We start from the raw sequence: 27,544 nt of genomic DNA on the forward strand, positions 1-27,544 counted from the left end.
TTGTACAAAGCAGAGGGAGACAGCCGTTCCAAGAAACGGTACCCCAGTTGGCCAGGAAATCAAAAGGCTACACAAATAAACCAGAACCCTTGGTCAGGGGAGGCTGTTTTGATAGATTCCCATTTCTCTCCACGAATAAACTGGAACGTCTCTCGCGACCCAGGAGATTCGGAAGAGCTTCAGAGCTTTGGAAAGGTGGGTATCTGAGTTTCATGCCTTGATATGGTAAAATCAGGACGTTGCCGGTTAAAACCACCTCACCAACCCTATTGTGATTCGTAACCAAAAAGACAAAGAAGGGGGTCCTTGATCAAATCAACCCTGAACTATCTCTGGAGGCAATGATGTTGAAACAGAGGTTGTCCTATTTTGGGCACTGAATTGAGAAGGCAGGATTCCCTGGAAAAGACCATAAGGCTGGGAAAGGTGGAGGGCAGCAGGAAAGGAGGAAGGCCGAACGCAAGATGGACTAACTTCCTAAATTCCTTGAGTTTGCAAGAGCTGAGTGGGACGGTGGAGGACGGGGCATTTTGGAGGGTCCTAGGGTCACCATGAGTTGGAGGTGATTTGACAGCCTATAGCAACCACCCCCACCCCCACGTCATGTGCTCACAAGGAAATGACAGCCTGCTAGGGTAGCTGATTGTAGACAGTATCTGCTTTTGCTGCATTTGTGTTCCTCTCATTTTGAAAAGACCGAACTCGGGTTGTAGGAATAATAAAGTGAAGCCAACGAAACAACGAACTTGCCAGAATGATCAACGCTAGCAGCCTGTTTAGCTTTCCACATGTGTACCTGCAAAGGAGGCTCATTAAGGAGGCACTGGTTCCCCCAACCGAATTACCGTATTTTTTGCACCATAAGACGCACTTTTTTCCCACAAAACAGGGGGGTGGAAAGTCTGTGCGTCTTATGGAGCGAAGAAAACAGATTATATTTTCCTGTTTTCTTCTAAAAAATTGGTGCGTCTTATAGAAAGGTGCGTCTTATGGAGCGAAAAATACGGTAGGTAGTCACACATGACACGGTATGCAACCAAACCACTGACTTGGTTTCAATAAGGACATCCTTATTTTGTATTGCTGGTTGGATGGCTTCAGGGATGTGAGACAGAGATTGAGAGTTTGATTTCCCCACGGTGCCTCCTGGGGGTACAGCCAGCCTGTGTTGACTTTGGCCAACCTGCACAGTCTCAGGGCTCTCCCCTAGAAGAAGGGAAGGGTTCCTCTGTGTCTTCTCTCCCTGGAAAACCCTGGAAAAGGGTCGCCGTAGGTCAGAATTGATCTGACAGCATTCAGTGATTATTAGTGGTTGGAGAGCTCAATAGTTAGGGATCTGGTTGAGAGTTTGATCCCCCCCCCCGTGTCTCCTGCAAGTAGAACTAGCCTGGATAGCCTTGGGTAAGCGGCACAGTCCCGGGGGGGCCTCCCCCCAGAAAAGGGAATGGGAAGCCACTTCAGTGTGTATTCTGCACCTGGAAAACCCTAAAAAAGGTCACCATAACTCAGAATTGACTGGACAGCCCATGATTATTGTTATGATTTATTTTGTGTTACAAAATCCAGAGAAGAGAAAGCTTACAAAAAAAGCACAGCATCAAATTGTCCAATACACATGTTGAAAGACAAAAGTTTTTTTTCCAAATTGATTTCTATTCAACAACGCTTGCCACGCATTTGATATTCTTTACAAATCACTGTGTAGGGGTAACAGCAGGAGGGGTCACCCAGTCATCGGAGTCCTTGACACATTGTTTTTTGAGTTCCTCCAGAATGGGGGCAAGGTAGGCTCTCAAGCTCTGCTTGATTCTCCTCGCTCCCTGTTTGAACTTCTCTTGGGTCCGGCTCGCGAAGGGTTCCAGGGAAGCTTGGAATTCTTGCAGTTGGCTCTGAAGTTTCTCAGCGTAAGGCGTGAGCTGGCTTTTCAGTTCTTCCAGCTGCCATTTCAGCTTCTCCATCAACTTGGGGTTCTTGAGCGTCTCGGTTTTGTTGGCCACGACACGGCGCATGGCCTCGGTGTACCTCTTCACCTTCTCTAGGACTGAGTTGGCATAGGGCGTCACGATGGAGTAGAAGGACGCAGTGAGCTTCTCCGTGGCAGGCGTCACCTTCCTCTTCAAGCTTCGTAAGGCGCCCAGTCCTTTATCTACCACGCTCAAGGATACCGCGACCACTTGGTTGTAGGCCCGAGTGACCTTGGGGGGCAGCTTTGCTTCCAGTTTATGGACATAACTTTTCACTTCTAAATAGCCCTCCTGCAGCTGGTCCCTGCAGAAAAGAAACCACAGACCATCGAAAGAGTCAGAAACCATTGGCCAGATTCCCTGACTGAAATGGACTAACCACATAGGGAGACATATGTGTGCAATATATGGTTTAGTCCAGTTTATTAATATTATGGTCTGGGAACAGCAAAAAAACCCCATTAAACATAAGACAGGTTACACTTATAAGGCAATCACAGTGCTTAAAATAGAGGGGGGAGTTGAAGTTATAGCTTAAAATCATTATCCATTAAATCTTTATTTATCTTGCACGCAGCTGTGAGACATTTAACACAGGTAAGTGTCATCTGGGGATTAAGGACTACAAGTAGTTTATGTGAGATCTTTGTTTCTGGACAGCCAAAAAAAAAAAAAAAAAAGGTTAAGCAAAGGAAGAATAAACTTATTACACAGTTCATGATGGAACCAGCCATGTACTATTATGTGTGTTGTTGATTCTACAGTGCCGTCACTGCAAGGATAAATCTTCTCTGCTATGGGGATATTTTTATATCTCCCATTGGTAACCTCTGAGGGAAGAGCATGTTATCCAGTTAATGAGAAAGCCCCGTGGTGGGTCAGTAATATCTAGAGATGTGTTCTGTGTCTGGAATTGGGGGAAGTAACAGGTTCATACATGACCAGGTGTATAATCCTGTGACCCCCCCCCCCCAAAAAAAAAATAATTTCCTGCACGGAGCAGGGGGTTGAACTGGATTGCCTTGCAAGCCTCTTCCAAAGCCATTATTCTATATTTTTATTTATTAATTTTATTTATATATTATGATTCTATGATTTCTTTTTTCGACCTCAAAAAGCCCTTGCTTCAGTCCCCCACTCCTGACTATCTTCGCTCCAAACCAAGCCTCTTCCCCCCCCAAAAAAATCTGAAATGACTTCCCAATTTTTAAAATAGCCTCTGTCCCCAGACCCCGCTGACATTGCACCAAGTCACATCCGATTTAGAGGGACCCTAATAGGGTTTTTGAGGTATGTGAGGTGTTAAAGGGGTGATTGACCTTTACCACCATCACTGCCACAGTGAGTTTCCATAGCCAAGCGGGAATTCGAATCCAGGTCTTCTGTGAGTCTGTAATGGTTTGTGCTGTTTGTGCGCACCACATTGGCTTTCAAAAAACAACCCACAGGAGGTCAAAAATCATGGCAGAACCACCAAATAAATACCTCCCATAGAGGACATAAGCAAAATGACCAGATAGGCGGGGTATAAATGTAATAAATAAATAAAATAAATAAATAAAATAATTTTGGGACAGGGGTGCAGGAGGAGATCACACGAGAGCCTCTGGGATGGTCACATCTAGCCGAAGGGCCAGGCGTTGCCGACCTTCGCTTTTATATCAGCTCCAGAGGCCGACTTGCTTACATTATTGACTGGCCAATCTCCAAACGGTTGATATAGTCGATTTTTTCATTCACTGCCCTGGAGATGTTCCTTAGGTAGTCCTGGAGCTCCTGTTTCAACTCCTCCAGATGTGGATAGGGTTCCTCTCGGAGGGTAAAAGCCCGGGACCCTGGAAGATAAGGTGGGGGAGAAAAATCAATGCACCGCTGGCTTCGGTTGCAAAAGGAAAGGTATTGGGATCTGCACGTTTGATCCGCAACCCCATCTGAACCAAACTTTGCTCTCTGTTGTGCAACCGATACCTTTCCTCGCAAGGTAAAGAAAACAACGAAGACCGCCCACACCGGGGTGGAAATAACCGCTGTGTTCTGCAGTGCTAGAGGCAGAAAGAGAAAGCTAGCGAAGATTTATGCATATCATAATAAATGAGAAAAGAAAGAAGCCTAACCTATAACCACCAATCAAGGCAGGGCCACTCGTATCATTATGTAGCACGAAGGTGCGATCACACAGAGAAATAGATCGCAATTTAGATTGCTTGTCCAAATTTGGTGCAATGTTTCCTGGTGATTGCATGATGCAGACCCAAGTTGGACTTTTTTGGTCCTGCTGTAGAGGTTCTCCTTTCTGCCACCATGCAGGAACAATTTCTCGGCAGAGGGAGGGGTCGCTTTAAGGGAGATGGCTTCCTGCAAAGTCACCCTCTCTGGTGCCATAAATCATGCAGCTTTGAAATTGTGAGATGGTGTGGACATCTTACACTGGTCCCATGTTTCCAAGCCTTGCAGGAGAACAGAGGGAGAACGGTTCTCCCCCAGCCTTGCTAAGATCCAGCACGTTCCCAACTCAGCTGCAGACTTTGGCGGCATAGCAAGCAAATGCAATACCCCTCTTTGTGCCAGCCCTCTCAACCAGGCAAAGCGTCCACTTCAAGAGAAGTGTCCCCCAGAAAAGAGGGACATGTATCTCCGGGAAGACGGACAAAACAAAAGTTAGATTTGCATCTGCAGTTCTAAGATGATGATGATTAAGAAATACCAGGGGCAGTGAATCAAAATTATAAAAACATGGACAGGTATTATACAAGTTTTAACCCAAAACCTAAGTATCTGATAGTATAGCTGCTGTTCCCAATATTGCAATTAATTTATATTACAAGGGTTTTCAGCGGGCTGAATAGCTCGGTGAGTTTGATTCCCCGTTGTGGAGCCAGAGATTGGGAATTTGATTCCCCCTCCCCACTGAGAGAAGAGCCAGCCTACGTAGCCTTGGGCAAGCTGCACCCTCCCAGAGCTGGCCCCAGAAGAAGGGAAGGGTGAACCCCTTCTGAGTATTATCTACTTGGAAAACCCTGAAAAGGGGTTGCCATAAGTCAGAATTGACTTAACAGCACACAATTATTATTATTATTAATAGAGTTTTCAAGATACAGGAGATGTTCAAGGAGTGGTTTGACCAGTGCCACCTCCCAGTGGGTTTTCATGGTTCGAGCAGGATTTGAACACAGAACTCTGGAGTTCAGTCAATACTCTTCCCATTACATCACACTTGGTCTCCCTTTGCTTCCTTAGCACATGGCATGCTTTGCCAACAGTATTGGTAAATGTCACAGTAACTTAGATACTACTGGTCTCCTCAAGAATCCAGTCCAGTTATGAAGCCGGTCAGCATTCTTTCAGGAACAAGAGTTCTGTGGGACCCAGAAGCCTGCCACTTCCCTCAATACAATTACACCCATAGAAATACAACCTCTGGACCATTTGAGATCATAGCTGGATCCTCTGGAGAAGGAATTAAGCAGTTTTAGTCTAATCAGATGTTTTTTTAAAAAGAAAATTCCTTTCTTTTGCCAAAGAATTATCTCCCGGGCCTCCAGGATGAGTCAAGGAGATCCACCAACCACCCAAAAAGGAGCCCTCAGAGTTTCCCTCCAGCCTGAGGTGTACCTTCTGCTCACCTGCAAAGATGGCCAAGGCCAAGGCGATGGCAAAGAGCTTCATGGCGGCTTGAGGCAGGGGTCGTGGGTCTCTCTCCGGCTCGTCTTTGAGCAGTGGGGACTCTGGGGGGGAAATAAAGCCCCCTGCCTTCCTCATCCCATATCTGTGTCACTTATTAACACAGGGTAGTGGCTTCAGGTATCTTGATCAAGGGGGAAACGTCCTCACCCACCCAAATAACTATTGCCACAGTCTCCAAAATTATGGGGCATGGGTGGAGGCGATGGGGGAAGAGGGCCGGAGGGTTGGGAAATGTGTCAGATCAAATGACACGGTTGCAATAAACGAATTCTTCTCCTTCGAGAAAGGCTGTTTTTATTGTTCTCTTGGTTTTTATCTCCACGGACTGATAGGTGCCGTGGCGACACCTCTTGCTTCCGCCCTTGGTGCATCGTCTGCGACAGCTTCTGTGAGCTGGCGAAGGGATAACTAGAAATTTGGGGTCTCTCTGCCCGAAACTGGCAGGGCTAATGCCAAAGGGGGATAATGTGTGGGCCTCAGCCCTACAGGCAGGCTGCAAGGAAATGCCTCCACGTTTGCTAGGACGAGGAACCAAACATAAGCTCCATCTTTCTTGTGAACCAATTCCCACCGTGTGAAGTGCACAATACAGTCATGCAATACAGGCATGCAAAGGGGTGAAATTTTTTGGAAAAAAAGAAGCTCTCCTTTCAGTTTAAAACTCAATGAAGCTTCTCTTGTGAAAACAGAGAGAACAAAGGGTGGCCCTGATTTTTTAAAGAGATAAATGACATTTTTGGTAAAGGTGTACAAAGATTGCTTTGTTGAATATGTTTAGTAATAACCAACTACGTAAGTTGGGAAGAAAAAGAATGAATCGTTATTATGGCAACAGCGGGACAGTTGGTTATAGCAAGGAACTGGAGATTTGATAGCCAACTTAATATGGAAGATTGGTATAAAGAAATGTGGAATATGGCTATTAATGATAAACTAACTTGTGAGCTTAAAATAAGAAAAGGAATATTGTGTATATCAATGATTTTAGAGACCTATGGAAACCATTCTTGTTCCTTGTATTTGAGAAAGGAAACAGCTTCATTCCCAGTGAAGATTCATTGTGTTTCTGGAGACAAACCAGGGAATAATAGAATAACTAAAAATTAACAAGTAATTCATTATAAAATTTGATATATGAATAGAGCAACTGTCTAGAGTAATAGGGATATTTGCATTCGTTTGCGAATATGGTTATCCTGGGCCTGGGTGCAACTGGTATGGGTCTGGGCCCGAAACCCATGTGCCACCAGCATCCCGCTCTTTCCACCAATCGTGGAAGCAGCTCCTCCGTTTCCCTACTCGACTGGCCACTCCAAAATCTATATGGGGAGACTCGTCATCCTGGTCCCTGCGTGGGCGGTCCAGCAGGGAGATGGAGGGGCTACTTCCACCATTGGCAGGAAAAGTGGGGCGCTGGTGGCACGGCGGTGGGCCAGTTCCGGGGGACCCAAATATTCGTATGGATGGGCCAGTTCGGGGGGACCTGAATATTCGTATTTGTAAATGAATACAAATATTCCCAACTCTAGTCTTTAGTGGGAGCACTAGAGTATATAAGCGTGTGTAGGTATTTTTTTGGTTGAGTGTTCTTAATTTTCCCCCCCTTTATCATAGTGTGATTGTAACTGCAAATGTCTTGTGTATATTGTTTAATAAATAAAATTACTATTAAAAAAGACAGAATTCCACCACTAGAGGGCATTGAAGCTTGGACAGTATGCTACGATCTCGCCTAGCGATTATGCGGCAGACTTTAGGACTGTAGAATCTATCTCTTTTCTGAAAAACTCCAAGGTCCACTAAGGTACAACATACTGTATCAGGGTGGAGTCCAATGCAATTGTTTCGTTCAGCAGGTAGAACGAATTGCTTCATGAGCTACATCAAGGACTAACTTGTCTACACAAGCATTAAGCTACAGCTGTATTTTTTTTTTAACAAGTCAGGGATTTTTATGGTCTAATTTGCGAAGGGTGGGGTCCAGGATGTTTTTATTTCTGGTTTTTGAAAGTATTTAGAGCCTACATGTGACCTAGTTACAATGCACCCAGTGATCTACTGGATCAAGCAAATAGAATCCAAACTTTTTTTTTTTTTTGCTGACCACAGATATGTTATTTCTTCCACTAGATCTCTTGCATCCAAGAATTCAGAACTTGGACTGTTACTTTTCACCATTAGTTATAGTTCCTAGGCAGCACAAAGTACCGTATTTTTCAGTCCATAAGACGCACCTTTCCATAAGACGCACCAATTTTTTAGGAGAAGAAAACAGGAAAATATAATCTGTTTTCTTCGCTCCATAAGACGCACAGACTTTCCACCACCACCCCCCGTTTTGTGGGGAAAAAGTGTGTCTTATGGTGCGAAAAATACGGTAGTTACCATTCTAGTGGTATGTTTTTTTAAAAAGCAATGCTTTATTTTCTTGTGTTTTTTTTAAAGAAAAGTAATTAAAATGGTAACTTTCTTGAAATAGCAATAAGTGAATGCTGTAAGCCGTTAGTACAAAACACACTCCACCCCACTATCATCATCACCTCATTATCCCCATGAGAGCATTGGGGTGTTGCGTAGCCCAACATTTGAGCCATACCATATTTCCACCTTATTTTGGAGAAGTAACTCCTTATGTTACTTATTCTGCTGCTCATTTTTATTTTTCGATTTCCTCAGAAAGTGAGAGAGCAGAAAGAGAAAATAATAGGGACTAACCAAAGGAGGAAAAAAAAAGGCATAAAATTTCAAAGATTCCTGCCAAAATGTCTCCAAAACTGCCCTTCAATGTGCCCTTTAAAAGGAACATTTGATACTAACTTTAAAATGTTACTTTTCACCTGTGAAGTAACTTCAGTTCCTTTGCATTCCTTTTGAAAAGTAACTTTGTTGTGCCATTTCCCCCAAAGTAACTAGTAACAGATAATTATATCATTTGCAGCGTATTACTTCCAAGTCTGGGTCGATGGGGAGGAGGGTTCTATCACTTCTCTGTTGGTTCAATTTTTCTGATGTTATGACTGTCAATTTTTTTTCCTTGAAGGGGAGATAATTCAGAAGGGGCAAAACTTCACATCTGTGCTCCAGTGGTTCAGAAACACCATTTTCTCTTCCACGGCTGTGGCCGGGTTAAATCCAGAAAAAAACCCTCGTAAACCTAGGACAGAAACAGAGACCTATTAAACATCTGGATGTCCTTGTGGTTCTTTTCTTTAAATACAAGGGTCACTAGCGTACGTTTCGTGGTTTCAGCAGCCAGGCTTTGAGGAACGCGTCGGACAGAAGGGCAAAGTCCATTCCTGCTTTACAGAAATCCTTTGAGCTTTGAGCAATCTTTGGCCCACGTACGAGCAGCCGGGGGAAAGATATTTTAAAACGTTTCAGTTCTGCTTTTCTGTTTTGCTCCCCATACACTTCCCACCCACCTGCCACTCAACACGGCCCCAAATGAGGTTTCCTCATCACTTGAGTGCTGACAAGGTGATTCCTTGGCCCCGATAACCGTATCTTTTTTTTTTAAGCAGCCAAATCACTCAAGCAAGTGATCTTTGATCTTATTTACTTCCTTGTGTTTATTTGTACATATAAATTATATTTCAAAAACTCAGTTATGCAGAGATGAGAGCATCTAAAGGTGTAGGAAAGCTTTAGGAAGAACACCTCGGCTCAGAATCTGGAAAATTCCAGGCAGTTAACAGTTTAGTTCCAAGTCTCCCGAAAGGAATTGGTTACCATGATAGTTACAATGTTGTAAGCCGCCCAGAGACCTTTGGGTAGAGTGGGCGGCAAATAAATAAATAAATAAATAAATAAATAAATAAATAAATAAATAAATCTTGGTTGGGTTTGCCCGTTTGTCCCTGTCGGTAGCCAAGATGGGTCCCCCAAGTACCTCCATCATCTCCTCTTGCCTAATAGTTCAAGGTGACCCCGCAGCCGGAGAATGGGAAACCAGCTCCATGCCTATCCCCTCATAAAGGAGAAAATGCTATCAAGAATGGACTCCTCTGAAGTGCTGCTTTTACTGACTTGTTTACCAGAAAGCTTTATCTTTACCGGGATTTCCCCACCGATGTTTTCTCTTTCTATGCAAGTAAAGCTATCGAGCAGATAGGCCAGAATTTAGCAGCTATTTGCAAGAAGCTCATGGAAGGATCACTGAAAAGCATCTCAATGGAACTTGTGATGAGGGCTCAGAGACAGTTCAGATGTAACTCTTGGAGGAGTTACTTTTTCCACCTGCTATAATTCCCAAAATTCTTCAACCCCCAGGAGGCTAGAGACTTCCAGGACCTGTAACCTCAAACACTCATTTCTAAGGTTTGTGAAGTAATGCCAGACCAAGTTTTGCAGAGGCCAAATTATGGGATGGCATAACGACAATCCCAACCAGCACTGTCCAGTCACCTACGGTTTGGGAGAGGCTGACAAACTAGCATCTGGAAACATCTGCATGTAACATTAAACCATAGTTTAATTCCATGAAAATGGGCAGGGAGAAAAAGCTTGTGAAGTGTACAATGATAAAGATCTCCTCTTTCGTCTCCAGTTTTGTTGGCAGGAAGAATCAAACATTACTTGTTCTTCAACTCCTGGCTTATTATGACGACATAATTATGGGGAAGAAATTGTGGTTTAAATTAAACTCTCACACAGGGATGGGCAAAGTTCCAGAAACTAGCCGAACACTTGAATCTCCGGATGCTGTTTAGCTTCATCTCCTATCAGCCGCCATAGTCCAGGGTTAGAGATGATGGGAACTGTAGTGTGTGCATGTCTGGTTGCCTGCCTTTGAACTAAACCTGAGATTTGTGCTTTGTGGTTTGAATCTGGTTTGTAGGTAACATCTGCTCTTGCATCTGGAACAACAAACAATGACTTGGGACCCTGCTCTTTTCTCCCTGGCAAGCCGCTGTACAGTGGTGCCCTGCTGGACACTTTCCCCACTAAACGATGAAATCGCTGTACGACAACTTTTTGCAATCGCTATAGCGATCGCAAAATGATGGTTCCTATGGGTGTTTTTTTTGTTTAACGACGATTAGGTCTGTGCTTCGTGAACCGATTTTTCGCAAGACGACGATTTAAAACAGCTGATCAGCAGTTTGCAAAATGGCTCCCTGCTGTTTTCCAGACCTATTTTCACAAGACAGCGATTGCAAAATGGCTTCTCTATGGGCGATCTTTGCAGGACGATCAGATATTTCTCCCATTGGAATGCCTTAACCGGTTTTCAATGCATTCCAATGGGTGTTTTTTGTGTGTGACGATGATTTCGCTGTACAGCGATTTTAACGGAACAGATTAGCATTGTCATGTGGGGCACCACTGTACTTGGGAAAGTACTTGCCATTTCTAAGTAGAAGTGGTGGGGAAGGAAAAGTACGCAGACCAGGCATTTTTGTACATCTGGAAAACAAACCATGGTTTGGGATCTAAACCGTGGTTAGCATAAATTGTGAGTCCGCCTTGTATCAGAACCAAGGCTGAAAGTTGCTGCAAATTTGCCACATTGGCTCCTTTTTTAAGGAGAAAGGCAGGATAAAAAAAATTTCACATGAAGAAACAAATGTTGAAACATCTTTCTTCCTCAAGAAAGAAAGCGAGAGAGCAAAGTAAAGAAAGAAAGAAAATGTCACGAAGAAGTAGCAATTGATTTCTCAGGAACGAAGTTCTGCATTTCTCTGACTTAAGACTGAAATTTGGTTTCCAGTGAAGTTTTTGTGTTTTTTTTTAAAAAAGAGAAATCAGAAGCTTCCTTTCTTCTACAGACAGGGTTGTGTTGTTCCATTGAAAAAGCACTTACAGCCCATTCTCAAAGGCACCAACGTATTTCTGCCTAGCTTTCTGTGCACAGAACGACCGTAGTTAAAAAGGGCTTCTGAGGACTAACTGTACTGTATATTTCCAAAGGGATAAGTACACCAAGTGACACAGGCCGGTTGTGTGTTTGTGTTCCTGTACAAAGCAAATAAGCCATGCAGTACACCCCCGGGTTGCAGTTGATCTCTGTTGACGATCACCAAGCAGCGATCGTGGGCTTCCAAGGCTTCGATGTGTCTTTGCAATTTAACTTGAATGTTGTTGTTGTTTAGTCGTTAAGTCATGTCCGACTCTTCCTGACCCCATGGACCAGAGCACGCCAGGCCCTCCTGTCTTCCACTGCCTCCTGGAGTTGTGTCAAATTCATGTTTGGTCACTTCAATGACCCTGTCCAACCATCTCATCCTCTGTCGTCCCCTTCTCCTCTTGCCCTCGCACTTTCCCAACATCAGGGTCTTTTCCAGGGAGACTTCTCTTCTCATCAGATGGACAAAGTATTGGAGCCTCAGCTTCAGCATCTGTCCTTCCAGTGAGGCTTGATTTCCTTCAGAATGGGCAGGTTTGATCTCCTTGCAGTCCAGGGGACTCTCAAGAGCCTCCTTCAGCACCACCATTCAAAAGCATCCATTCTTTGGCGGTCAACCTTCTTTATGGTCCAGCTCTCACTTCCATACATCGCTACTGGAAAAACCATAGCTTTGACTATTCGGACTTTTGTCGGCAAGGTGATGTCTCTGCTTTTGAAGATGCTGTCTAGGTTTGTCATCGCTTTCCTCCCAAGAAGCAGGCGTCTTTTAATTTCGTGGCTGCTGCCACCATCTGCAGTGATCATGGAGCAAATGTACTGTATGCAATAGCATGTCTTCCAAAGCTGACTCACCCTGTCTAATGGTAGGGTCGGTGCGGGTTGCTCAGGTTCCTATTTCTTTTCTCCTCTGTTTCCCATTCACTCCTGACACACATAACATTTGCTGCATCATCGGGTTTGGTGTCTTAGCAAAAGCCTCAGGGCACATGGCTGTTTCAGCATCTAAAGCCAGCCAGTCTTACACTGTGATTTCTGTGGTTGAAAGCAGGGGATGATAAGTCATGTGTGGTGGTTTTCAGCTATCTGTGGGTATTAGGCTGTGCCGATAAAGTTTTGCACTTTGTGTATGCCACAACATCTGCATTTTATACTCCAATTTGCCATTTCTAAGTTACAACAGTTTTAAATGTTTACCTGCTTTTGATGATTCAGTTGCATTTTAATTAGTGCATAGTTTAATGGTCTTTTAACGTGTCACTTATTATGTTTTAAATGCTGTTCTTTTAATACTGTGATCCGCCTCGGGTCTTCCTATCAGGAGAGAAGTGGCCTATATATAAAAAAAAAAAAAGAGGAGAGAAATGGCCTATAAATAAGCATTTTTTTAAAAAAAACTTACAACCTGACTCTTTTGGACTACAGTTGTGCCCCAAATTACGATTACCTGTTTAACGATGAATCCGCTTCACGACGATGTTTTTGCGATCACTTTTGCAATCACAAAATGATGGTTTGAATGGGGTTTTTCCGCTTTGCGATAATCGGTTCCCTGCTTCGGGAACCAATTTTCGCTTTACGGTGATCAAAGACAGCTGATTGTCGGGTTTCAAAATGGCCACCAGCTGAAGAAAATGGCCCCCTGCTGTGCTTCGGGACGGATTCCTCGCTGCACAGGCAAGGAAAATGGCCACCCCTATGGAGGATCTTCGCTGGACAGTGAGTTTTCAGCCCATTGGAACACATTGAATGGTTTTCAATGCATTTCATTGGGCTTTTTAATTTCGCTTTACGACATTTTTGCTCTACAGTGATTTCACTGGAATGAATTAACGTCGTCAAGTGAGGCACCACTGTATGTGCTTCTGCCTGCATAGAAAGGTTGCCACCACCCTGCCTCTCCGCTGTGCTTCTGCCTGCCTACACAACTGCTCCCTCCAGGACTAACTCTCAAAGCAAAGCATGCCAAGATTTGATGCCTGTAACAAATAGCTCCACACTCTACCACCCGATGAGGCTGATTTGTGTGGCAAGACAGTCTCCACAGTCTCTTTGATTCGCCCCAGACAACCCTGCTTGCTTATATCTTGGGCGTGTAGGAGAGATGAACTGGAGCCAGGATTCCTGGTTCCTTTCTTCTTAATCCTACCGTTGAGTCACATCGCTGTGACCCTGAACAAGCCGTTCAAAATACCCTCCTGATTTCCCATCAATAAACAGCTCGAGACAATGTTGTCATGTTCTCCCAGTTAACTCTTCCAGATTTGAGAGTCTTTACAAGATCAAAGTCCTTTTTTAAAAACAGTTCTAAACAAAACGTAGGGAGGGGGGGCTCCCCCTTCTTCTCCTTCTTTATCTTTAAAAATAAATAAATCATGTTTGATAGACTTCTGCCACTTCTGGGAACAGCAGGGCAAGGGAGGGAAGGAGATATTTGTTAAACACCACTCCCCTTTTAAGAATTTGGGAAGAGGTGGTCTAGGGAAGGAAACAGCCAAGAGGAATCCTGGAAACCATTTTGTACATCATCATCCACAAAAATCTGCAGTACAGTAGGGACATCCTATCTGCAGGGGATCGGTTCCAGGGGATTCCGAAAAACATGGAAGTAGCAAATACTATACACTTCTGTTTACCAGCGGTCACCTCTGGTAGATATACCTTGGAAATATGTATAAATACTGATTTCTGGGTTTTATTATTGTTATTATTTAGTATTTTCTAGCCGTGGATAAGTGAATCAGCGGATACGGATCCTAGGGATGGGGGAGATGTCCTACTTTAAAATAAAGTTGTTCATTTGTAAGATGCCACAGGACTTCACGGCTTTTGTTTGTTTGTATAGGGACCTACAATGGTGCCTTGCTAGACAGTTACCCCGCATAACAGTTTTTTTCGCCAGACATTGACTTTTTGCAATCGCTATAGCGATTCGCAAAACAGTGATTCCTATGGGGGAATTTTGCTGGACAATGTTTGGTCCCTGCTTTGCAAACCGATTTTCGCTAGACGACAATTTTGACAGCTCCCTCCGTGCTCCCAAAACAGGTGTTTTTGGGACCTAAGCTTCGCAAGACAGCGATTTAAACAGCTAATCGGTGGTTCGCAAAGCGGCTTTCCTATGGCCGATCTTCGCTAGACAACGACAATTCTTCCCCATTGGAATGCATTAAACAGGTTTCAATGCATTCCAATGGGGAAATGCTTTTCGCTAGACAATAATTTCACTAAACAACGATTTCAGTGGAATGGATTATCATCGTCTAGCGGGGCACCACTGTATATGGACATGGTTGTCTCGAGGTGCCTTCTCCCCCGTGTTAGAAAGCAAGCGTTTCTGTCCGTTGACACCTGGCGAGGTCAGGGGAAGAAAAGATACCGCTTTTGGCCTCCTCGTGATATGAGGTTTCAAAACTGGCTCACTACGACCTCCCCACCCCGCCTTCCACCACTGGCAAAGGGAGATGTTGTTACTGTTGGACTCTTGTTTTCATCGCTGAAATGCCCTGCCACGTGTGGGGTGCCAAGATTACCCTTGATTTCTGACCCTCTCTGACAGCAGGCAGAGATTACGTCAGCATTTTCCGCACAGCGTTTTACCTTCAGAAAGCCAGGCTCCCTCGGAACTTAGACGAGTTCTCTGTGAAAATTGTTTTTAGGTAGGGTTAGGGTTCCAAATCCTAGTTACCATAACAGATGCATTTCTTTGGAAAAATTAACTGTTTGCTTTCTCGTTCATCCCAAATGGCTATGATAGAGTAAGGAAAAGCTGCTGTTATATTATTATGTCATTTTATCATGTTGTGTTTTTATTGTTATTTTATTATTATCATATTATTATTTTATTTCATTATATCCCTCCCCCCCAAAAAACCTAGCCATCCATGCTGGGTGCAGAAATTTGCTAGGTACAAGAAATTTAACTTTTTCACGTTCCAATGGTTTAAAAAAATCAGAATGCCATGAGCCAATGGCCTGCGCTATCTAGAACTATAGAAGGTGCCAATTAAAATCACCACCATCGTCTTCATCTTAGAACTGCAGAGCGGGAAGGGACCCTATGGGGTCATCAAGTCCACCCCCTGTCAAGGAAGTATAGTGGGGGAATCGAATTCCCAACCTCTGGCTCCACAGCCAGATGTCTCAACCATTGAGCTACTCAGCTGTTCCGGAACTTGGAAATTACTTCCAATGCTATCTGAAGGATTCGGGGAATTACAGTCTAAAAAGTATTATTTCCAGCTCTGAAAAGGAACAAAGTTGTCCCCTGATGTGTTGTAATAGTAATAAACTAGCAATAGTAATATAGTATATAATATAATATTAATAGCAATACCTATGCCTTAGGTATTGCTCAAAGGAGTTCATTACAAGTAACTCGTTATTTCTAACTAGTTACTTCAAGCTCTGGGGGTCTCCTTTGAATAATGAAATCAACCGGTTGCCTGAAAAGCAACGCTAAGGTTGTGTTCTGGTTCTTGCTGTTGTTTCAAATGCATTTTGTTGCGCTTTTTACATGTTGTCTCTGTGGCTTGGAGATCACAGTCCATTTCTTAATCCAAAAGTATTTCCCGGGTTTGCCCTGGAAAATTCTGTGCCACTTTCATCTGCCTTCATGACAGCCCACGTACCGAAAAACCGATGCAATGGGGTGACTATCAAGAAAATGCTTCACCCGGTGATTTCACCTGAATGTTTGGGAACATTCTTGACCCACCAAGTGCAAAGGTTCAGTCGCAGAACACTGAAAATTGGGGCAGCTGCCAAAGAGATAATTAGAGTGTTCGTTTATTAGATGAAAACTTTTCTATAATCTGATAGTCTTAACTATCTGGAGCACAAGGGCGATCCCACACATCTCTATGGGTCTCTCTTCAGAAGATCTACAGGTGAAAGGGATGAGGGGAGAGCAGCCATGAGATTATTGAATGCTCCACATCTAAAATCTGGGGGGCACCATAATATACTTTCCCTCTTCCCAAAGATATTTTTAAGATTCCACCCATTCCATCTCACTCTTCAAGGCATGTAAGGCTTTATTCCATCAAGAAGAAAACTCTAGCCCGGAGCAGTTTCCAACCTCTCAGTCACGTGGTAGCTCCGTCCCAGCTGTTTCTTTATCTTCTCAAAAAATAAACCCCGGAGATGTTTTCCACATGTCACAGTGAACCTCAGATTGTATCATCATGACCTCTTGGTCTCCATGCTAAGGAGGGTTACTTTAGGTCAACGTTTGAAATGAGAAACACAAAGCGCTAAGCAAACTTGGGAGAGTTGGCTGGGTTTGCCTCATCTTTCTCCCTCTCTCCGAGAAGTCCTTCTCAGAAGCTCATTCTTTTATCCCGAATTCGCGGCCACCGTATCACCGATTCGAAGCGCCTTAATGAGCTGTTAAGTCCCAAGGTTGCCAATTTTTAAACCAACCCCACTTCAGTATCTTCTTTCAAAAAGTATACCTAGACACATCACTGGGCAGGGTGAGGTTTTTTACCTGACGTAAAATGAGGGGCAAGAGCTCCACCTGTTTAATTTTGGCACAGGAAGAACTGGTGCCAGCAGCCTAGGGAAGCTTGAAGGGCATATTGCCAACTTTTCCGCCAGCCTCTGCTTCTGTGCTGTTCACAAAAGCTTGATCCACAGATGCTAGCAGGTACAGTATTTGATCATCTCTGGAAATATCTAAGCTAGCCTTTACCAAACTTATATCCTCAGATGTATTGAAATATAGCTCTCATCATCCTCAGATATCATGGCTCATACTGGTGGAAGAAAAGGTCCATTCCATCTGGTGGGTGACTGTTTGGTGTATGGCTGAACGCGGGCATCTAAGCGTTCTACATCCTCCAGTTGTCTTCTGCTTCTGATTTGTTGTTGTTGTTTAGTCATTAAGTCATGTCCTATTCTTCGTGACCCCATGGACCAGAGCATGCCAGGCCTTCCTGTCTTCCACGGCCTCCCGGAGTTTGGTCAAATTCATGTTGGTACCTTCAATGACGCTGCCCAACCATCTCATCCTCTGTCATCCCCTTCTCCTCTTGCCTTCACACTTTCCCGACATCAGCGTCTTCTCCAGGCAGTCTTCTCTTCTCATCAGATGGCCAAAGTATTGGAGCCTGCGCTTCAGGATCTATCCTTCCAGTGAGCACTCAGGGTTGATTTCCTTCAGAACGGATAAGTTTGTTCCCTTTGCAGTCCAGGGGACTCTCAAGAGTCTCCTCCAGCACCACAATTCAAAAGCATCAATTCTTTGGTGGTCAGTTCTCTTTATGGTCTCTGATACTTCAACATGAATGGGTTCATCTGAACCCGTTAAAATCAGCCTTACAATGTGGTATTCCTGCAGACATTTTATAATTACTGAAATCTTATCGAGCAACGACACTCTTGAGACTTGACGTTCGGCTGGTGGTAGCTAAAGTGATGCAAAAAAAGAGAGATCTTAGCATGTGGTCTTTGCAAACTGAAGAAGCCAACTTTGTGATCTTAGCAGTAAGCAGCTGTGTCAAGTGCTCTCTTGTGAGTAGCCATTTGGCCAGTATAACCCAAGGCCCAGTTATGGTCAGCGTTCAGATGAGGAAGTGATCTGTCGTAAACTGCGTGACCCGTGTGAGGCAACAGACACACTAAACTTTAAGAAGAAGTTCAGATGTCTCGGTGACGGGCATTTCCTAGCTTAGAAAAGAAAAGAAAAGAACAACATTCTAACTAATATAAATCAGGCAGACATTCAACACATGACACCTTCCCAATCAGTCAGTCTCCAGAGTGGAGAAGGAAGAATCATTTCCCCTTCTATGTTCACATATAAACACAAGCAAAATGAAGCAGCCATCTTATTTTGGAAGCATTGCTAACGGCATATTCCAAATTTTGTGTATTTAATTGAGAGCAGGGCGTAAGTGTGTACAAGACAGTTTGTGAAACAAACGCACAAACTTAAACATACGCCCGCAAATACACACTGTTTCAAAAGTCTGAGTATTTTCTCCTTGCACTGTGGTGTTTTTTTAAATCTCAAAAGCTCTAATTGTAACCTGAGCCAAGCCTGCAACCCAGAATAAAGTTAGTGGGTGAAAAATTCCACTCAGGAACAACTTGAGGGACCAATAAAGTAGACAAGCTCCAGAATGGCAGAAGGGCCGAAATTAACTGGGTGGGTCAATGTTTGTTGGTTATAAATTGTTTGCTGTGAGCTAACAGGGGAAATAAGTACTGTATGCTGTATATATATTCTTCCTTTCCTATACACGTTATTTTGATGCTGACTTCCAAAATCAATTCCATATTAAAAAAAACCCAAATTCCATCAATTTGCTTTAAAGGGCTCCCCCCCCCCCCCAGTTTCCAACCAAATGTCATTATATCTGGTTTTTTAAAAAGCAAAGACTGAAAAGTTACTTTTTGAAAACTATTCATCTCCCGGAATTTTTTATACCGTCTAAGAAGAATTGGTTACTTGTTACAGTGTTGGAGAAGTAACACATTATGTTGCCCATTCTACTGCCAGTTGTTTTTGTTACTTTTTCTGTTACTTTTGTTACTTTTCTGTTATTACTTTTTTATGATTGCTATTCTTTTTTTAAGGCTTCATAAGAGAATGGCATGAGACATACTCCTGACAAAATATCTCTTAAAACACCCTTCAAAAGTAACTTATATGATTTCACTGTTCTTTTAAAAGTAGTTTCATATTGGTCTCTCATAACTCCAAGGAGTAACTAGTTACCAAAGTGACTGCGGGTGCCATGGTAGCTGGTGGGGTGGAAGGCAGAGTGAGTAACAATGGGCAGAGCCGGGAGGGGGGGTCAGTGTTCACAGACACACAGACGGAAACACATGCATCTGGTAAGGAAGCAGACAGAAGTAAGCTACTGGGGGGGAGAGGTGATATCCAGAACATGAAGATGATCAGCAACCCGCTTGTCCTATTGCGAACAGCTATCTGCATTACTTCCAATGTGCTACTTCCATTTTTTGAAAAAGCAGATGAAGTGGGTTCTACACAGAGACTATATTATATAGTACAGTAATGCCTCTCATAGCACTGTCCTGTTTAGCGCTGATGCACTATAGCGCACATGCTGAAGTTCTAAGATGTTCTGTTTATCCCAGGGCTGGACTCCATTCGGTCCCCCTGGGGGGGGGTGTTCCTTCATTAAAACAAACAGATCGTGTCTTGGGAGATGTGTTTAGGCCGGAGAAGGAAAGCGTGTGGAATTGGAGCCCTTCACTAGATAAACCACAGGAGGTTGAGGGATGAAAGAATATTTTCTGCTGGGAGCAGCTAATAAACTCCAGGAACTAAGGAACCACAAAGAGCAAACAGTGATGGCCGCCATGGGAAGAAGAGAAGGTCAATAATTCAGGAAGAGGTCATAGGACATTCTAGGTCCCTGGCAAAAGAAATAATATTAAGCCTTAAGGATGAAGAATGACACCATCACCACCATCATTGATCATCACCACCAATTTACTGCCTTTTAATAGTTCCCCCACACTTGCTCCCTGCTGTGATCTTTCGAGATAAGTCTTTTGAAAAAAATTAACACACAGTCCCGTAATTCAGCATGGGAGTTCCTGCTGGGTTTTTTTTTTTCTGGAAGTCCCAAGGACCACCTCTCTTCACCTCAGATCTTCATGGTGCGTGTGACCTCCTTTTTGAATTTTACAAAGTTGAGTACACTGTGATTTTGGAAAAAACAGAAACGCAGAAAGAATAATCTCACCCTTCCCGATTAAGGTTTAATAATAATAAAGTGTCGTCATGACAATTCCAACTCCGGGTGACTTTCCTGGGGTTTGTTAGGTGCAAACCACTGCAGGATGATGGCCCAGACCTTTGTTCTGGTGATGATTCTGAATTTTGTTGCTTATACCCAGGGCAACACAGGTGGCAGGGACCCGCCACATACTAGATGATCTCCACTGACCCCTTTTTTCTAGTTGGCACAGTGTGGGTTCGAATTTTTGACTCCTGGCGCCTCCGCTGGTCTCAACTAGTTATTTCACTAAGGTGGTGATTCCCAATCTGGGGTATCCGTAACCCCAGGGATATAAACTATAAACCACACCCATCCCTAGTCATCGGGGAGGCCATAATGTGGACCATTTTGCCTCTGGGGCCTCTCCCTTCCACTTGACGAACTTTCCTGGCCCCATCCGAGATGCCCATCCATCCGAGGTCCTTCCCTGAGTTCTCAACTGCAGTTCTGAGGAAGCAGAAACCATTCTGATCAAAACTCTTGCTTTAACTCTCTGTCCCTCCAGGGAGTTGAGGGTTAAGACTCTCCCCGCGTCCGGGCGATGGTGGTGCTGGAGGTTAAACTTTGCTCTCCAAGCCACCTCGGCAAATGATGCGGGGACGACTCTTGCTGACTCTGCCAATCCTGCCGCCTCCTTTTTCCTCTCTCTTCCCCAACCCCCCCCCCATCATCACCACCTCCTTTCCCACCAGCTGAGCTGTATATATAAGTCTGGAGAAAGCAGCCGGGCTGAAAGACACTTTCTGGGACCCAGCAGCAAAGAAGGTAAAGACAAAGAGAGAGAGAGAGCAAAGAAGGACATGTTGTCTTGTTGAGACTTGCTTTACAGACCGATGATGCACAGGCTTGGACATGCAGGCTGGGGCGGATGGAAACAAGGGCAAAGTGTAGCTCTGGATTAAGAAAGTTAGTCTTAAAGGGCATTTGGTGGGCAACTTTTTTTAACCAGAGGGGAAGATTAGAATTGACTGTAGAATTTATCTTCAATTGATTCTGTCTGTGTGGCTGTACAGGGTGAGCAAGATTCTTGCAACCCAAAGGAAATTCCATCTCCTCCACTTTTATTCCCTTACCTGATTTTTCTTCTTCTCCTCTTTTTCCAGAAGGAGCCAATCGGTCAGTCATGAAGGCTTTCACCTTGCTTTTCGCGGCAGCGCTCTTGGGAGGTGAGTACCTAAACCCGATGGCACCCTAAAGATCCCAAATCTAGTATTTAAGGACAGTAAAGTTTGTCTTTAAGGAGCATCCAGATGTGGGTCCTCCCTTCGCCCCTATCTGGATGCTCCTTAAAGGCTAGCTTTGCTGGAAAATTCAGTCGGCTGCATGATTCGGAGAGTCTGAGGGGGGGCTTTCTTTTGGGGGGGATGACCATACCCAGAATCCCCCAGCCACCATGGGTGTTGTAGTCTCCAAAAGGGACTTCCCCCTGAGTTCTGTGATGAGCGTTACCCAACAGAGAGAGGATCTGTCTTGTCAGGCATAGCAGAGGTTGGGGCAAAGAACAGTGACAATCAGTGTCGTCTTTGTATCTTTTTGTTCTGATCTTAATGAACGTTTACCCCAGTCTGGGAGGCGGTTCTTGGTGTTTTCTAGCATGGCCATCAGGAAAAAAAAATAGCGAATTTTATCACAGCACATGATACGAGCTGGTGTAAGGTTGGGAGGAGAGGTGAGAACATATACATAGCTAAGAACGATCCTATTGTATTGGCCTCAGTCATTATCTTTCCCTACTTTTATGTTACCAGTAGTGCTCACGCAGATGAGCCGTTTAACTCCCTCCTGCCCAGAATACGTTAGAAAATGCAGGAGTTTGCTTATGTTCAAATGCTTGTGGTGTGCAAGGATAATAAGGGGTTAAGGGTATTTTAACTGTGGAAGGAGCTGGAGCCCTCTTCTAGGATAAAATCGGAGGTGAAGGCAAATGTGCATTTCTTCCTTTGGCAATGTTATCCCTCCAGGCATGTAAACCTTTCAGTGCCACCTTTCGTACAACGAACAAAGCTATGCTACCTCCCAGTTAGGAGACCAAAAAGCAAATGAATTAGCCAAATGCAGACTGAGGAAAGCTTCTGGTAGATCAGATAGGCAGTTTTTTTCCCTCTTAAGGGTGCACTGATTCTAGCGACGTAATCCGTTTCTCATCTAGTGAAGGCCATTGCTTGGATGCTAAGGCAGTGTGACATAGCGGTTAAACAGCCTTCCCCACTCTGGCACCCTCCTGATGTTTCAGTTTACAGGTACTGCCAAGAGACCCTCTAATGCTGCATAGGAATGAGGGAAGGGTAGCCAAAACCATATACTGTATAGAGGACATTGGTTTGGGGAAAAGAGCATTTAGAATGTCAGAATAGGATGGTAGGAGAATCTTCGCTAGCCATGGCCTCTGTAGATGACTCCAAAACTGCCACTGTACCCTTGCAGGGTTGTTGTGAAGAAAGAAGGAGCAGGAGGATCTCCCGAGAAGAAGGATAGGATAAAAAAGGGAAGACGAAATGGGGAAGTCAGATCAAGAGAAGGTTGTTGTGGTTACATTGCCATCAAGTCCCTTCTGACTAGGGTGACTCACGTAAGGGTTTGTAAGGTTTGTTTGTGAGACGTTCAAGGAGAGGTTTGCCCTTGCCAACCCTGTGCGTTTCCAGGACTAGAGACCAGGATTTGAACCCAGGTTTCCTGGGTGCCAGTCTGAAACTCTGTCCATGAAACCACATCGGTTCTCATGGACATCAACATCAGAGGGAAATGTTTGTTGGGGATGAGTTCTTTGACCCGAGGAGAAAGTTATGGGTAGATTGAATTCCTAGAATGAACCAAGTTACTTTTCCACCCATCCCTAGTCTCCAATGTTTGGAGAAGTTCCTTTTTTTGATCTACATTGGCCATGGTTAAATGTACTCGCAGGTGGCTTACACCATTTAGGAACATTGAGTTGTGAAAGAAGGTCGTGAAAAATGAGCATGTTTGGGGGATGCAGCACCTGTGTGTGTGTGTGTGTGTGTGTGTGTGTGTGTGTGTGTGTGTGTGTGTGTGTGTGTGTGTGTGTGTGTGTGTGTTGTGTGTGTGTGTGTGTGTGTGTCTGTGTGTGTGTGTGTGTGTCTGTGTGTCTGTGTGTGTGTGTGTGTGTGTGTTTCATATATAGGGTTGTGAACGAGCAGGCCTTGGAACCAAAGCCCAAAGAGGTGATGCCCGGTTTCCAGGGCATCAACCAACCTCTCAGGAATTAGTTGGACTTCCTCAGTTCTCCAGTTGACATTTGTCCAAGGGGAGTTTCAAGTCCAGATGCCCAAGTGGCATCTACTTCTAGCTGGTGTGCTGGCTCGGTGGAAGGATTTTTGTGTGTGTACTGTATTCAGTTCACCAAGAAGGCCAGAGTGAGGGGAAGGGGCTGGGAGTGTCATTCCTGTTGTCCTCTATGAAACAGGGCCAGCGCCAGCCCTTATGATCCTTCTTGTCACACAAGATTTGAAGGCACAGGATAACATCTGAGGGAACTGAACTCTCCAAGAGACAGGTGGCATGTCTTCCAGAAGACCCATAGGCTTGAAAAAAAAATCTCTTCCCATGTAGGATGTAACCCCTAGTAGGAATGGTGATCATGTTTGCAACTGCTGGACCCATTCTGCAGCGTAACAGCTTTTTCCCCCTGGCCTTTAATTACCACTTTACTTGGTAGGCCAGGCTTTGTCTAGATTCTAGCCCCATTTTCCTGAGCCACCTTGGTGCCTCTTTCCTGCAACCAGCCAACCTAGAAGCAGTTCCACTGCTCCCAGATGTATTGGCCCATTACTGGGACGTCACAAGGACCCATTTTATAAACTCAAGTTTGGGGCCTGAATATGAGGCCATGGGTTATGACGGGCCCGACCAACAGAGCATTTGACCAACTCAAAAGATTGGGAAAGGGTTCAGTTGTACCAGCATTGAGGAAAGGGGAAATGGCCCCAAGACATAACATAAGCATCATGAACCTGCTGCAACATGACACACTTCTTTATTTGATTACTTCCTGTTCTGTTCTCAAACTGCCTTTTAGCATCACTCCTAAAAATGTGCTTTTGTCCTCTGAGAATTTACTCCGAACATACTCTGTGACCCGAGGGGATGCCACAAACTGACCAGTCCACCCACCTTCAGCATGACCGGTCTCGCTTTTTGCAAGCCAAAGGGAAAATCTATAGAGTTGCCCCATTTCTCTTCTCCGTACAGGCTCCTGGGCGAACCCGGTCTTCCAACAGGAGCCAAGAACCAAATGGGAAGAGACGGTCGAGACTTTCTGGGACTACGTGACTCGGATCGGGAATGCTGCCGATGACGTCACCACTCAGATTAAGAGTTCGCAGATCAGCAAGGAACTGGAGTGAGTGTCTTTGTTCCTTCCAAGGGGTTGGCGATGGCCAAGGGTCAGATGAGATTTGAAAGACTCTTATTCAACAAACATCTTGCAAAGATCTGGCTCACACTGCTTTTTGCCTTTTTTTTTTTTTTAGGTTGTATCAGTTTTATAAGAATACATTGCCTTATTAGAACAGAATAAGACATATCAGAATTAATGACATTTTGCCGTACACAACCTGGAGCGTAGAATGGGTGGAGTAAAAATTTAATCAAACAACTAGATGTTTTGTTTTTAAAGCAGTCCACCAACTGGAATTATCAACTTTGCTTAGTTCGAAGGGAACTGCTGTTTTAACCTTAGCTTGCCTACTTTTCTCCTGAAACAAAGAGAATATTCAGATGCAATTTATAGACCAGTACCACCAAATTATCTGCTACATCTCACCTCTCAAGCAATACCTGGATTGATTGATCAGATTAATTTGACAACTCTGAGTAATAGCTCTTTAGACATTTCAGAAGGGAGTCCTGGAAAAGGGTATTACTCACTCAAAATTGCTCCCAGTTCCTCTGTGGTGTGGCAGAGGAAGAAGAACAAGTGTGAAATATATCACCAACCCAGATTAACTTTATAAAACATTGGATGAAATCCTGTTTGCACAGTTACACAAACAGCGTAACTTTTAGAGGTGAATTGCGGCAAGTTAAGAAATCTCTGTAGACCTTATCTCTTGTCTACCAAGTCACACAACTCAGTAGGTGACAGAGACTACGGAGATTTCTGAACTTATGGCAATTCACTTCCAACATGATATAATTTGCATAATTGCACAACAGGATTTCACCTTTTGTTTTATTGTTGACGACAATCCTTACATTTTTTGCGTCAGAGTTACAAACCCTATAATCGTTTGTTACATTCATATTCTGTTTTTCCTCCAGCGGGCAAAAAGCAAGGTACATGACTTTCACCCCGACTCTTTGATCCTTGCTACAGCCCTCTGAGGCTAGGCCAAGCCATGCCCAAGCTTCACGTTCCTGCCCCAGTGTTAGCTGGGAATTTTCTTTCTGAGCAAAAGGTATAGGTGGTGCTCGGCCTAGCTAGGCCTCAAACTTAGGCCTTTCTCCCAGGTGAGCCACACTTAGTTTGGTAAGGCAGGCAGAACTCTCAGAATGAAAACAGAATGGTACCTGTAGTCCAGAAAATAAGTATATAAAAAAGAGGCCATCCCTAACTTTTATTTGTGTGAAAATCCTCCTTACATCTTAGGAGGAGGGTGGAAAGAGGTAAAGTATTCCAAGGTGAAAGAGTTCATCTTGGTTTTACAGTGGTGCCTTGCTTAGCGATGTTAATCCGTGCAGCAAAAATCGCTGCTAACCAAAAACATCGCTAAGCCATCTTAAAAAGCCCATAGAAACGCATTAAAACCAGTTTATGCGTTCCTATGGGCTTGAAAACTAATCTTAAGCGAAAATCCTCCATTGCGGTGGCCATTTTCAGTGCCTCTGAAGCGAGGGAACACAGCAGGCGGCCATTTTGGAACCACCGATCAGCTGTTAAAAAATCATCGCTTTGCAATGATTGGTAAGCGAAACAGGGTACTGATAATCGGAAAGCGATTTTTCTCCATAGGGAACATCGCAAAGCGATCGCAAAAGCGATCGCAAAAACATCATCAGTATGCGGTTTCGTCGCTAAATGGAGCGCCCATTAAGCGAGGCACCACTGTACTTGGTTCACAGTCTCAAGAGATTTGAGGCAGGAGGCAAGTTTTAAGGCTCCTGACTCATGAGGGGGATGTAACACTGACCACTATTTCTCGCCTCTTTATCCCCCTTAGCGTCCTTATCACAGACACCATGGCTGAGGTGGAGGTCTACACTGAAGACTTGCGTTCCAAGCTGGGCCCTTATGCCCAGGAAGTGCAGCAACGTCTGACAACCGAAGTGTCAACCCTGTCGGAGAAACTGCGGGCCGACATGGAAGAAGCCAAGGGCAAAGTCGTCCAGTACACGAACGACGCCCGCCTCATGATCGACCACAATGTGGACGCGGTGCGGTCTCAGCTGAACCTCTTCATGCGCAAGCTGAGGAAACGTCTCACCAAGGACACGGAGGACTTGCGCCGCAAGATGGCCACCTACGCGGAGGAAGTGCGGGCCAGCACGGGTGAAAAAGTCGACGCCGTCCGCCAGAGCCTGGAGCCCTACCTCTCCAAAATCCGCGAGAAGGGAGAGCAGAGGTTCCAGGCCCTCCACCAGGCCGTGGGAGAGCAAGGGAAGATGGTTCACGAGCAGCTCAGCAGCCGGGTGCAGGAGCTCCAGGAACAACTCCGCGAAAAAGCCGAGGAAGTCAAAGGCTCCTTCGACCAATTTGCTGAAAAGATGAATCAGTGGTTCGCTCCGTATCTGCAGGACATCTCCTCCCAGTTCCAGGCCCTGGCGGAGAAGTTCAACAATCCGCAGGCATAAAACCTGGCCGACACTCCCAGCCAAAACAAATAATAATCATCCTTGGTTTCTTCACGACCTGAGCCTCCTCGGTTGAGCAGGCATTGACCATCGTAGTCACGTACTAACCTCACATGGTCCTGCGCGACCCTCACCTCCCTCCACTTCTCCTTGGCTAGAGTGCAGCCATTTTGACTTCCTAACCTTCTGCACATTTCCTGTTCGCCACCACCTTTTAGGTCTGGCATTCTAACGGTTGCCCTCTGAAACTCTGATATTTTATATACATATATAACTGTTACCCTGCCCTGCCCACATACCGATTTTTAACATGCCCAAGACACTTGTGGCATTGCTTTTGCCGTGTTTTCTCGGCTTTATCTGTAACAATAAAATATACTTTGGATATTTTGTGAAGTCCTGCTTCTTCTTGTTGTTGTTTAGTCGTTAAGTCATGTCCGACTCTTTGTGACCCCATGGACCAAAGCACGGCAGGCCCTCCT

The 27,544-nt window shown here is 44.6% G+C and overlaps 2 protein-coding genes across 5 annotated transcripts; one reads left to right on the top strand and one right to left on the bottom strand.

Moving 5' to 3' along the window:
• Positions 1 to 9: 9 nt before the first annotated feature.
• On the top strand, positions 10 to 27,449 carry APOE (apolipoprotein E). 4 transcript variants are annotated; one of them, XM_072980023.2, is made up of 4 exons: positions 10 to 195; positions 21,359 to 21,421; positions 24,462 to 24,612; positions 26,432 to 27,449. In XM_072980023.2, exons 2-4 carry the CDS (start codon positions 21,379 to 21,381, stop codon positions 27,060 to 27,062), a joined length of 825 nt encoding a protein of 274 aa, XP_072836124.2. In that variant the 5' UTR covers positions 10 to 195; positions 21,359 to 21,378; the 3' UTR covers positions 27,063 to 27,449. The 4 variants fall into 4 exon arrangements, with proteins under 4 accessions (XP_072836124.2, XP_020668207.2, XP_078236210.1 ...); XM_020812548.3 differs by lacking the exon at positions 10 to 195 and adding an exon at positions 20,433 to 21,020; XM_078380084.1 differs by lacking the exon at positions 10 to 195 and adding an exon at positions 20,992 to 21,161.
• LOC144584279 (uncharacterized) lies at positions 1,531 to 10,703 on the bottom strand. The gene is made up of 2 exons (XM_078380087.1): positions 3,652 to 10,703; positions 1,531 to 2,268 (listed from the first exon to the last, which is right to left on the bottom strand). Coding segments are annotated over exons 1-2 (576 nt in total). The 5' UTR covers positions 3,654 to 10,703; the 3' UTR covers positions 1,531 to 1,694.
• Positions 27,450 to 27,544: the final 95 nt, after the last annotated feature.

The sequence above is a fragment of the Pogona vitticeps genome, chromosome 9 (assembly GCF_051106095.1).
Source record: "Pogona vitticeps strain Pit_001003342236 chromosome 9, PviZW2.1, whole genome shotgun sequence".
Lineage (NCBI taxonomy): Eukaryota > Metazoa > Chordata > Lepidosauria > Squamata > Agamidae > Pogona > Pogona vitticeps.

Excerpts from the sequence above, each read along its gene's own strand:
- APOE (XM_072980023.2), top strand. The coding sequence starts at position 21,379 with ATGAAGGCTTTCACCTTGCTTTTCGCGGCAGCGCTCTTGGGAG. Across the intron at positions 21,422-24,461 it reads CGCGGCAGCGCTCTTGGGAG|GCTCCTGGGCGAACCCGGTC; the intron begins GTGAGTACCTAA and ends TTCTCCGTACAG. Across the intron at positions 24,613-26,431 it reads CAGATCAGCAAGGAACTGGA|CGTCCTTATCACAGACACCA; the intron begins GTGAGTGTCTTT and ends TATCCCCCTTAG.